This window comes from Rhopilema esculentum, chromosome 17 (genome assembly GCF_057945365.1).
Source record: "Rhopilema esculentum isolate cy_ngs chromosome 17, ASM5794536v1, whole genome shotgun sequence".
In the NCBI taxonomy this organism is placed as follows: Eukaryota; Metazoa; Cnidaria; class Scyphozoa; order Rhizostomeae; family Rhizostomatidae; genus Rhopilema; species Rhopilema esculentum.
The window spans coordinates 3,772,520-3,784,905 of NC_142831.1; the positions used below are offsets into that span (position 1 = coordinate 3,772,520).

Consider the following 12,386-nt stretch of genomic DNA (forward strand, 5'->3'; position numbering starts at 1 on the left):
GAACGACACAGACAGGCGAGACGGAAATTGCGGGGGTACCACTTTAGGTCACGGAAATTTTGATTACCGGTATCGAGTTCTTTATCAACTGGGAATAATGATGGCAATTTGAGATTTGCCGCTGTTTTGGGGGGTAAAATGGGGGTAAAATCAGTAGAAGTTCCTGCTTAGCCTCTGCGAAAGAGTAACGTGGCTGGAAGAACGTTTTTAACAAAATAAATCTGGTCTAAACAGTGGAATATGAAGGTTAATTTATCTTCCTTTGGTAGAAGTACGTTCACGTTCAAAATAGTAAAGTGGAATTTAATTAGTCACGTGACGTCAAATTTCTCTACGTGAAATTACCCTCATGTCCTTATATGAATATCTTATTAGAAATGGACAGAGCCAAATCATTCTTGGCTATCGAAAATTTGCCTGTGCTGGATTCATTTGTGTTGGATTGCTTTTCGTCGTTTGTGCTGTTTCTACCTATCCTTCGTAGCTCTAGCTCTTGATTTCATCAGTAAGATTCCACGGTCATCTTAACTGTATGAGTATAGTAATACTCTTTGTGACCAATTAAAGGTAATGTGTCCAGGTAAAGCAAGCGACTCTGCGGGGGTTTTTTTAGAAACATGTGATTTTTCATGTCATCGCCCCAGTCATTACGGTCGTTCTGTTTATCTATCCTGCTGCGAGGTCAGCTTTTCATGTGAGCAGTTTTGCATCGCAAGAAGACTAACCAATCGCGTACCTTTAATACTATCAATGTGGGTTGACAAAAACGACAAAAAGTCTCTTTTTATAGTTTGAGTACCACGAAAGTCTCTTCTTAAAGTTTTGATAGTAAATCGCTTGCTAAATAAGATTCCGATACCGTTATGATTTGGTTTTGCCTTATTTTTATCAAGATATCTATATACAGACATGGAGCTAATTGGACGCCACATGACTAATAAACGCTCATTTTACTACTTTAGACGTTCTTAACTTACAGTTACCAAAAAAGATAAATTAACCTTTATATTCCACTGTTTAGACCAAATTTATTTCGTTGAAAACGTCATCCCAGCCTGTTACCTCCTTCGCAGAGGATACACTCTTTTCTATAATTTTTGCCGAGCCTCGATGTTCTTAACTTTTCAATAATTTTAGGCTCAAATGTTCTGAAAATTGTTCTTATTTTAAGAGTGATTTTTTGCAAATATTTGAGAAGTTACATATACTATACTCTATATAGTTTCTAAGACTTTTTGCTGGGTAAAGTTTAAAAATAAATTGTTTTTATGTTTATAAATTGCATTTTTTGTTCTGTTGATATGACAAAAACTTCAAAATGCGAATTGTTTTTTCTTAAATTTGTCATCTGAAGCTGACCATGTTCTAGCCTTGTTCTTATTTTGTGGGCAAATTGAGCCTTAGTGTTCTTATAAAGTGTGTTCTTATAAAATAAAAGTGTGTGAACTATTGCAGAATCAGTAGGCTGCAGGTAGAGACAAGGTCGGGGCTATGATGTATCAAACCTATAATGGACCCTCTGACGTAAATTGACGCTCCTGGACGAGGCAAGGCAAATCAATGACTCAAAACCAAAAAACTATGCAGGAAGGCACTGTTTTGCAAAGAGGGGAGGGTGACTTTTGCAAGTCTATTTTCTGGTCTATGGTGGTTTTGCATTGATAAATACAATCTTCAATCTACTTGTTTTGATATTCCTAACTCAATAGGCCGCTAGTTATCAACAGTGTGTGAAGAATTTTAAATTTTTTCACATATATTTAAAAAAGTAGGGGCATTAGCATTAAACAGGCTTTCATTAGGCTTGATGGTTAAAAGATCATATACAAGTCTGGAAATGATGTAATGTTATCACTTGAATAGATGGGTTCATGCTTAGTTCTTGACTTCAGGCTTTAGCATCCTATTAAATGTAATACCATTTCAGTAGATTTATTTTTTGAAGAAACTTGTGGACTATAACAAAGCCCTAAGAAGAAGATCCAGCAAGATTTACTTTTGCACGATGTCACCTAAGATTCAGCAGCATTTAGTTGAAACTTGTACAGACAAAACACAAACACAATTACCTAACTGATAATGAAAAATATCAAAGAAAAATTTAATAAAGAAATATAAACTAGTTCTCTTCAGCAAAAAACAATAACTTGAAAGATGTTTAATATTATTGCTACTGGAATGCTTGAGATAATATAATTGCTACTGAAAAATTCAAAATGCTTGAGGGCCTGGTCAGGAAAAAAAGGTTTGCATGTGGTTACTGCATGCCATTGAGGTACAAAAGACCAAATGAACTGATATGTGGTTGATCTGAATTTGAAGATAAATGTATTAGGAGGGGTAATACTTTAATAAAGTATTCGTTTTGTGATGTGATATCATGATTTTGAGACTGTCTTTGGAAAACCAAAATAAATGTACCCTATTGGTAAAATTGCATTACATGTTCTTGAAAGGGAATTTTCTCACAGCAAAAATGGCATGGTCCAAAATCTCTTTTTCTATCAATGATCTTGAGGCTTTTGATGACACTGCTGTGTTTGACAAGGTCAAATTTGACTTATTGAGGCAAGCAATCTACCACCCATAATGACTGTTATCTAGGGAATTTGTGTGAGTGAATTTATTTGCAATTGTACAGTTGACTCCACAGAAAGTCACACTACTGGTTACAGTCACATAAAACTTAGACCCAAAAACTTTTAATTTTAGCTCCACTTACATTAAACCCCTGTTTACAGTCACAAGTTTACAAGCAAAATTTGGTGTTACTATAACTAGAGTCTACTGTATGCCCTTCCTATCCAGGCCCAGAATTTATATTTTTTCAAACTTAACATAAATTGATTTTTTATTTAGTTTCATATATCATTGGAGTCTTCTGCACAAATTTATCAAACATCTAAAACATCTAAAGCTGAAAGTCTTATCAGTTGATTTTCTCAAAAAGGTAAGATAAATCCATCGGCTGCTTCTGTTGTCTCCAATGTGCCAACCAAACAAATTTCATAGTTTTATCAAGAGGCACTAACACCCCATTGCATTTGACATGTACTTCGTACCCTTCCGGAGGAATTATCAATTTCTGTAACAGTTTAATTAAATGCCCACATTTGGCTCTTACAGAGCAACGTAAGTATTTCCTTTGCAAAGCTGGAACGGCAAAATCTTCGTAACTTTTTTGCATTGAGTCAACGCCAATGCATAGAGTTATTTGCTCGTCATCTCTGTACGATGACTTGCTGTTACTAAAATCGGTAGTGGTTTTGTCTTTTCCATGGTTTTCTTCATCATCACTTTGAGCATCATCGTTGTTGCCCGTAAATGGCACTGGTAGCCCTCTACTGGTGTAGAATTCGATCTTCTTTTTTCTTTCGCTTTCATACAACCCCGGTACTATATTTTGAACGATATCTTGCAATGTGCGATCGAGCCTAATATTGCTTAAAGGATGAGTTTCATGAATTTTCGTATTACATGTTGGACAGAATTTGCTTGATTGTAAATATTTCACAAGGCAGCTCTTGCAAAATGTGTGGAGGCACTCGATTATCGTCGTGGCATCGATGAAGTAGCCAGCACAGAGGCTGCAAACGATATGCGGATTGATTTCCCGAATCTTAATTTGTAATGTCGAGGCATAATCCATCTTATCTTGTATGTTTTTCAAGGTTAAAATAATCTTTCCTCAAGACGCCATCTTGAACGGAATGGCTACAAGACAATAACGAGGCAAGCTTCAGGACCGAGGCTTCCAATATCTGGGCTTGCAAATGTTAAAGGACAAGTGACACACTTTTCACCCTATCTTTTCTTGTCATTAACTTATAGATCATCATTTAGAAGTAAGTTTTTCCTGGTTTAGAACAAAAAATTCTAATCAGGGGGCGCAAAGGGCGCAATTTTGCTTTTTATCACGTGACCCTATGACGTACATTGTGATAACTCGGAATTTTCCTGTCATTAATAGAGAGTTTACGAAACACAACGCGACAGGTCCAGACGAACTGAATTCGTTTAGAAGCGTGTTGTAAACGTTAATATTGCACTGTATACCAGTAGCAGCAATAACAAATTATCACAATCTACGTCACGGTGTCACGTGATTCATTTCCCGCCATAATTTGAAAAGGGTTTTTAAGTAGAAAAATGAAATCAGAAAGGAAAAATATTTCAACAACACTCTTACACAGCATTTTTCTTTAAGTTAAAAGAAGAAAAAAATTTGGCGCCAAAAGCGTGTCACTTGTCCTCCACAATGATGTTACCTACAGAATGAGTCATCTATATTTTGCAAAGTCTGGTACATAAGTTCCTTAAAAAGGAAGTGTTTTTTTAAAAAAGCAAGAAGACAAAAAAGTACGGTGGCCCACAGGTGCCACGGCAAAACTTTCTTTCTCACGGCAAAACTTACTTTCTCACGGCTTACTTTCTCACGGCAAAACTTTCTTTGTTCACGGCAAAACTTTATTTCTCACGGCAAAACTTTACTTCTCACGGCAAAACCTTTTTTTTCACGGCAAAACTTTCTTTGAATTTAATTTATTCCTCAAATTTAATTTATTTTGAATATTTTATCTCGTGACATTGGATTCTCGTCGTCGTATTGCTTTGTTCCTGTTGCTTTTCTAACATAGGCGTAGAAGACAAGGGTCTGGGGAGATAAGGGGGCTGCAGCGGCAACTGTAGTTTCCCAACTTTGAAAAGTTTCCAAAAAAGCGATAATCAGGCAGAAATCTACCATGAGTCAGTCAGGCAAAATTTTCATAAACAATGGATGTTGTTTGTTGGGCAACCACTTCGATTTTTTTCTCCCCTTATATTATGCCCATGCTTATTATTTCATTTCTTTATTCATTGTTTTTACTATTATTCGAAAAATTAAGTACCTAGCCATCAACCCAATCTGTGAGTAATACGATATGATATGATATTAAACACAACACCCAATTTATAGGTTTTTTACAAGCCACAATCGAGCGTGACAAGTGCACGTACGAGATTTTTTTGCACGAATTTTATGTGCACGCCAATTTTAACGAATTGATCTTTTTCACTGCTTTCAAAACAAAGGAATCAAAGACCTTGCATGCGGCACTGTTTCGTTGAGATAGGCATATAGGCCTAGCCTAGCCCAACCTAGATAAATTTTAGACCATTTCTGGGCTGTCTTTCTGCAAGAATTATCAAGAGAAGATGTAGGTATTCGCAAATCTGCGAAGTTTAAAACGTCTAAAGCATTGATTAGATCTAAGTTTCACGTACACAACATCACGTAAAGAAAGTTTTGCCGTGAGAAAGAAAGTTTTGCCGTGAGAAAGAAAGTTTTGCCGTGAGAAAGCAAGTTTTGCCGTGAGAAAGAAAGTTTTGCCGTGAGAAAGTAAGTTTTGCCGTGAGAAAGAAAGTTTTGCCGTGAGAAAGAAAGTTTTGCCGTGAGAAAGTAAGTTTTCCGCGAGAAAGAAAGTTTTGCCGTGAGAAAGAAAGTTTTGCCGTGAAAAAAGAAAGTTTTGCCGTGAAAAAAGAAAGTTTTGCTGCGAGAAAATAAAGTTTTACCGTGGCACCTGTGGGCCACCGTAAAAAAGGGAACATTCCAGAAACTTTATTACGTTTGCCCCGGGTATAATGTTCCCCTAAGCCCCTTATCATAACCAGAATAGCTAGCAAAACATTTTTAGAAAAATTTCAGACTTTTTTGCTAAACACCTTTTTCAATGAGTTTATTCAAAAATCTTAGGGCTAAATTTTTTTAATTTGACAAATATAAGGCAGTCTAATGAAAAATATAGAAGCAACGCGAATCGCTATTTGCCAAGTGCCTCCTTGGAGCAAACCAATACAGTTTCCGGGGGGACATGGAGGAAGCGGGTGTTAAACGTTTAGAGGGGCTTAGTATGGATCTTGCCTGAATATCATTGCTTCATCAAGATGAAATTGTCGTAATGAGGCCTGAATGCGATAAATATTACGTAATTAGGGGGCTGTCACCAGCCCTTTAATCTTCTACGCCTTTGAGAGGTAGAGGCGATTGCTGAATTTGCCAAAAAAACTGACGTTAGTGTCCCAGGACTTTTGACAGCCAGATAAAATGAAGTCGTTTTTACCAGTATATTGTTGTGCACCAGATCGAACGAACCATTGTAGGGTATAATTTAAATATTTGGCAAACACTTTATTTCCGCTGTTAATTATCTATGTTTCTTTTGGTTGTAGTTCTTACGTGTTTTTAGCTGATTGGTTGTTATTAATAGTTGTAAAATGCTTGTATCTATAAATACGCTGTAGTAGTTTTAAGAAGGAGGCTTTTTGGGAGAAGCATCTTGCTGTTCGTTCAAAGTACTGACAAAAGAAGTCGTTGTCTCTCTGTTCCTCTCTGCCACAAGTCGAGTTGAAAAGGGCCGTGAGTTATTTTATATATACTTGGTTGCACTGTAGTTAAAGTGTAGTATAACATATTGGTGACCACGACGTGACAGGTCGAGAATACTTATTGGCGTGCTGAAAAAAAAAACCGATAAACTTGCGTTTTACATTTTGGTGTCGAATATAGGTTTTATTGCATTTTTCATTGGCCGTTTTGACGTAGTCGCTGCATTTGCTCGGGTTTGATGCTTTTCATATGTTTTTGTATATAGTTTTCTTTTTCTTATTTCACTTGCCGTTTTGACGTATTCACTGGAATTGTTCGGGGTTGATGTTCTGGGTATGGTTTTTATTTCTTGTTTCTTTGGAAATTTTGACTTCTTCGCCGCATTGGTTATCTTGTATCGTTTTTATTATTACGTCGGATTTCCGTTAAAAGTGAAGATTGAACTGAACTTTCGAGAAGCAATTTCAGAATGCTGATATACTTATATGATATTGTCTAAAGATTGTTCAAGACAGACTTTAATTCCGCTCGTTTTCTTCTTGATAACTCGAAAACAAAATCCGTGGTTGCACTCATTTCGGCAAAACTTTGGAAATATTGTGAAATTGTTTAGTTATTCACGTAGTTAAAATGGAAGCAACGGTAGAAGAATTACAAAACCGTGTGTCTGCTATGCAGGCAGCCCTGGAGGGAAACGCCCAGTCGGGACTTTTTAAACAACCGCCTTTCAGTGGATTCCAAAATGAAGACGTAAATGAATGGGTTGTAAAATTTAATCGACTTGCCAGGTTCTATGGTTGGGGCAATGCAAAAAAATTAAGTGCACTTCCATTGCTGCTTAATGGCCCAGCTTTGGCATGGTTTCAGACGCTCTCAGACGAAACTGCAGGAACTTTCGATAGCTTAATTGAAGCTTTAATTGCAAGATTTGGCAACCAAAACATCCAGTTTTTGATACGGCAAGAACTTTATGCCCGAAAACAGCTCGAACATGAGCCTCTAGTAACCTACACTGAAGACATCATAAAAAAGTGTCAACGACTGAATCTAAATGAGTTAGAAATGATGAACATTTTCATAAACGGCCTAAGCGCAGAACTAAAGAACCATGTTGTTTTAAACCAGCCAAAAACTTTCACAGAGGCAGAAAACCTTGCCCGCCTCCGTGACGCCGTTTCAAAGTCTTTCGGCCCAACCGTCCCGCAAACCATTTCGCAAGACCAGCGTATTAAAGAACTTGAGGGCCAAGTTAATATATTGCTTGCGTTGGCTAGCAACAAGAGAACCGGCCAGTTAAACGCTTTAGATCAAATTGATTATGGTAACAACTTGGGTGGTGGTACATATGTTGCAAATCAAAGCTCTTTTCAAAGTGACCTCCTGAATCTTAAAACAGAGCTAATTGCTGCAATTGATCAACGTTTTGTGTCTGGCAAACCTCAACCCATGAACAGGCTTCAACAAGGTGTAAGGGAAAGCTATGCAAGGGGGCGTAATTTACGTACCACCGATGGGCAACCTATTTGCAACAACTGCTATCGTGTGGGTCATGTGGCTCGATATTGTAGAAGTAATAATAGTGGTGTTTCTGGTAGAGAAAATGCAGTTCAAAATAATTCTCGCTTTCGGTCAACTCAAAACTTTCAGCAGGACAGATCCGGTACAAATTATTTAAACGAACAAGGGCCTTCTCGTTGGGGGAATTGAAGGAGGCCCAAACGGTTGAAAAGCAAATGAAGCCCCCGTTTTGTGAAAAAGCTGATTCGTCTTTCGAACAATGGGTTAATAAACGAAATCGTTTGACTAGTGCCAAGTTTCAATTAGAAAAACCTCTAAATGACATTGATATCGAGCCAAGAAAGGGAACCTACGCAGTACCGTGCTTACTAAACGGGACATCATCAAGTGACGAATCTTCAATACTTGGAAATGTCTTAATTTGGGGATCAGTTGAAAATGAGCAAGTTAAATTACTCGTAGACACTGGCGCCGCTATTTCCGTAATTAGTGAAAGTTTTTTTAATTCTGCTCTGCGCATGCATTACTCGCTGCAGACGCCGCGTAATGGACTCGAAAGTATTCAAACTGCAAATGGTGCCACTGTTGCTGTGAAAGGTTTTGTGACGTTTCCTCTCACCATTGGTAATGAGCATTATGAATGTCAGGCCTCAGTTGTCTCTGGCCTAGCTTACAATGTTGTGTTAGGTCGTGACTTTCTGCATAAAACCCATGCTGTTATTGATGTTCCTGGCCATATTGTAACATTTAAGAATGATAACACTGTCTCATTTATAACTGGCAATACACCTCCATTGCTTTGCTCTGTCGCAGTTTTTTCTTCATTCGTCATTGAACCTCGTTCTGAAGCTATTATTCCTGTGCAGCTTTTGCAGTCGCACAGTAGTTCTGTCGCAGGCCTCGTCGAAGGTAATGAGAAATTAACCTCTCGTTATCGCCTCCTCCCAGCAGCTTCCATTTCGTGCCCAACTAGTGAAGGAAATGTCTCGTTTCGTTTGTTAAATCCTTCTGATGAACCAGTGCTTCTTCATAAAGGAACAGTCATCGGCACGTTTTCTGAACTTTTGCACACTGACATCGTTCCTTTAAAAAGTAGTGTCTCAGCTATGGATTCTGCTCCACAACATCACAGCCTCCTTTCCGAACTTGAGTCTATTAAGAATGTCGATCTTTCAGAGGCCCAGAATGCAGCTCTCTCACAATTACTTTTATCGTTTAAAGATATTTTCGCCTCATCTAGCCTTGATCTCGGCCATACTTCCATCATCGAACACAAAATTTACACAGGGGATGCTCGGCCTATTAAGTCTTCACCTTATCGAGTCTCTCAATTGCAACGTGAAGAAATTGAAACACAGATTTCAAATATGCTATCTCAAAATGTGATTCAACCTTCTTCGAGCCCTTGGAGCTCTCCTGTAGTTTTAGTAAAGAAGAAAGACGGTACGACGAGATTTTGTGTCGACTATCGAAAATTAAATGCTGTCACTCGCAAAGACAGTTATCCTCTTCCTCGCATTGATGATGCCCTTGACGCTCTTTCTGGATCTCAGTTCTTTACAACGCTCGATCTGCAGTCGGGCTATCACCAAGTTGCCATGCATCCGTCTTCGCGAGAAAAAACTGCCTTCGTTTCACATGCAGGATTGTTCGAATATAATGTAATGAGTTTTGGTTTAACAAACGCTCCACCGACTTTCCAACGACTGATGTCGAGAGTTCTTGCTGGCCTAGAATGGAAGGTTTGTCTCATCTATATAGACGATATTATCGTTTTTTCTTCTACTTTTGAAGAACATTTGCAAAGGCTGTCTCTCGTTTTCGATCGCATACGTCAGGCTAACTTGAAATTGAAACCAAGTAAGTGCCACTTTGCTCGCCATTCTGTGAAATTTCTTGGGTTTATTGTCTCTGCAAATGGTATTTCTGCTGACCCAGACAAGCTTGAAGTTGTAAACTCGTTTCCAGTGCCGTCCAATGTGAAGGATGTACGCAGTTTTCTTGGTCTCTGTAACTATTACAGACGTTTTGTCCATGATTTTGCACGCATAGCTTCACCTATAAATCAGCTAACAAGAAAGGACGTCAAGTTTGTGTGGAGTGCTGAATGTCAACACGCTTTCAACATACTAAAGCAGAGTTTGTGCTCCAATCCTGTTTTAGCTTATCCCGTTTTTAGTGAGCCTTTTCACCTGTATACTGATGCCAGCAACTCGGCTCTTGGGTATATTCTCGGCCAACGAGTTGCGGGTGTGGAGTATGTCGTGGCCTATGGTGGGCGTGAGCTGAATAATGCTGAAAAACGCTATAGCACCACGGAACGTGAAGCTCTTGCTGTAGTGGATGGAATTAAACGGTATCAACCTTATCTTCATGGCCGTAAATTTTTTGTCCATACAGACCACAGTAGCCTCTCATGGCTCATGAATGTGAAGGATCCTACAGGTCGGCTTGCTCGCTGGGCGTTGCAGCTGCAGCAGTACGATTTTGACATTGTTTATCGCCCTGGACCTTCCAACAACAACGCAGATGCGCTTTCACGACGATCTTATTCCTCAACCACTGTTTCTGGTCTTTCTCCGCCTATGGCTTCTATTAGGCACCCATGTCCTGCTCCTCCACAGCTCACCAAATTACAACGCGAAGATCGTGACCTTTTCGCCATTATTGAGTACCTCGAGTGTTCTCTCTTGCCAGATGATAACAATAAAGCGCGTACTCTGCTACTGACTGTCGACTCGTACTATCTGGACGAAAATGGGGTTTTATGTCATTTATGGACACCTAGTAAACGACATGTTCAGTCTTTATGTTCTCAGGTGGTAATTCCTGCAAGCCTTCGCCGAGAGATTCTTATTGCTTGTCACGATGAACCTACTGCTGGTCATTTAAGCGTTTTTAAAACGTATGAGAAAATTCGTTCTCGTTATTATTGGCACGGCATGTATAAAGACGTTGAACATTGGTGTACTTCATGTATTGATTGTTCGATGAAGAAGGTGCCTAGGGGTAAGAAGAAGGCACCCTTGCTGCCTATTCCTGTCGAAGGAGCCTTTGATCGAGTAGCCATGGACGTCTTAGGCCCGTTTCCCGTTACAAACGACGGCAACCGTTATATTGTGGTTTTTTCTGATTATTACACACGGTGGCCTGAAGCTTTTGCTTTGCCTTCTACTGAAGCGTCTATGATTGCTAACTTGCTTGTGGACAAGATTCTCGCTCGCCATGGTGCTCCGAAAACGCTTTTATCAGATCGGGGTTCGAATTTTCTTGCATCTATCGTTACAGAGGTCTGCAAATTGCTCAACACTCGCCAACTTCGGACTACCTCGTATCATCCGCAAACGGACGGACTAGTCGAAAGGTTTAATGGTACCCTTGCGGAAGCGTTGTCGATGTATGTCAGCTCAAATCAGAGGGATTGGGACCGCCACCTGCCATTGGTGCTTTTCGCTTACCGTGTCTCGCCTCACGCTACGACCCACGAATCGCCGTTTTATCTTTTATATGGGCGAGAGCCTCGTCTGCCAATTGATGCGTCTCTTATTTTGCCTTCGACAGCAAAACTCTCGTCCTCCGTTGCAGAACACCGTGCTCGCATTGTCGAAAATCTGGAAAACGCCCATCGCATAGTTAAGACAAATACAGAGTTGACTCAACAGCGCATGAAACACTACTACGATCAGAACAGTGCGCCAGTCTCCTTTGATATCGGATCCAAAGTCTGGGTGTACACCCCAAAAACGAGAAAGGGTCTTTCCAAAAAGTTGGCCCATAACTACCACGGACCATATCGCGTTGTCACGAAGTTATCGCCCGTTCACTTTCGTTTAAGGACACTCGACAACCGTCCAGTTAGTGTTCCAGTGCACGCAAACCGCATGAAGCTGTACGTCGATCCGTCGGACCGTCCAACCGCTGCTCCTCCGCAATGTGACACGTTCGTTGATCTCAGTGATGTGGATTTACCGCCAGACAGTTTTCTACCAGAACCTAACCCGATAGCAAAGAGTGACTCGTCTGTAGATGAGCCCTCTATCACTCGTCCCGAGGATTACTGTACACCACAGGAGATTTTACCAGTTTGACGCGTTTTCGAGCCGGGAGGCTCGATTTCAAAGGGGGAGGTTGTGTTGTGCACCAGATCGAACGAACCATTGTAGGGTATAATTTAAATATTTGGCAAACACTTTATTTCCGCTGTTAATTATCTATGTTTCTTTTGGTTGTAGTTCTTACGTGTTTTTAGCTGATTGGTTGTTATTAATAGTTGTAAAATGCTTGTATCTATAAATACGCTGTAGTAGTTTTAAGAAGGAGGCTTTTTGGGAGAAGCATCTTGCTGTTCGTTCAAAGTACTGACAAAAGAAGTCGTTGTCTCTCTGTTCCTCTCTGCCACAAGTCGAGTTGAAAAGGGCCGTGAGTTATTTTATATATACTTGGTTGCACTGTAGTTAAAGTGTAGTATAACAATATCGAGCACACCGGGAGAAAACCAGGG

General features: G+C 39.7%; 2 protein-coding genes across 2 annotated transcripts in view; one reads left to right on the forward strand and one right to left on the reverse strand.

Annotated features, from left to right (window-relative positions):
- The window catches only part of LOC135691442 (acetyl-CoA carboxylase), an 85,933-nt gene that overhangs the window by 3,366 nt on the left and 70,181 nt on the right, over positions 1–12,386 (forward strand). The window lies entirely within an intron of this gene.
- Positions 2,049–3,715, reverse strand: LOC135692295 (polycomb group RING finger protein 1-like). Its single transcript, XM_065210437.2, has one exon. It carries the CDS (start codon positions 3,647–3,649, stop codon positions 2,930–2,932), a length of 720 nt encoding a protein of 239 aa, XP_065066509.1. The 5' UTR covers positions 3,650–3,715; the 3' UTR covers positions 2,049–2,929.

Excerpts from the sequence above, each read along its gene's own strand:
- LOC135692295 (XM_065210437.2), bottom strand. The coding sequence starts at position 3,649 with ATGGATTATGCCTCGACATTACAAATTAAGATTCGGGAAATCAATCCG.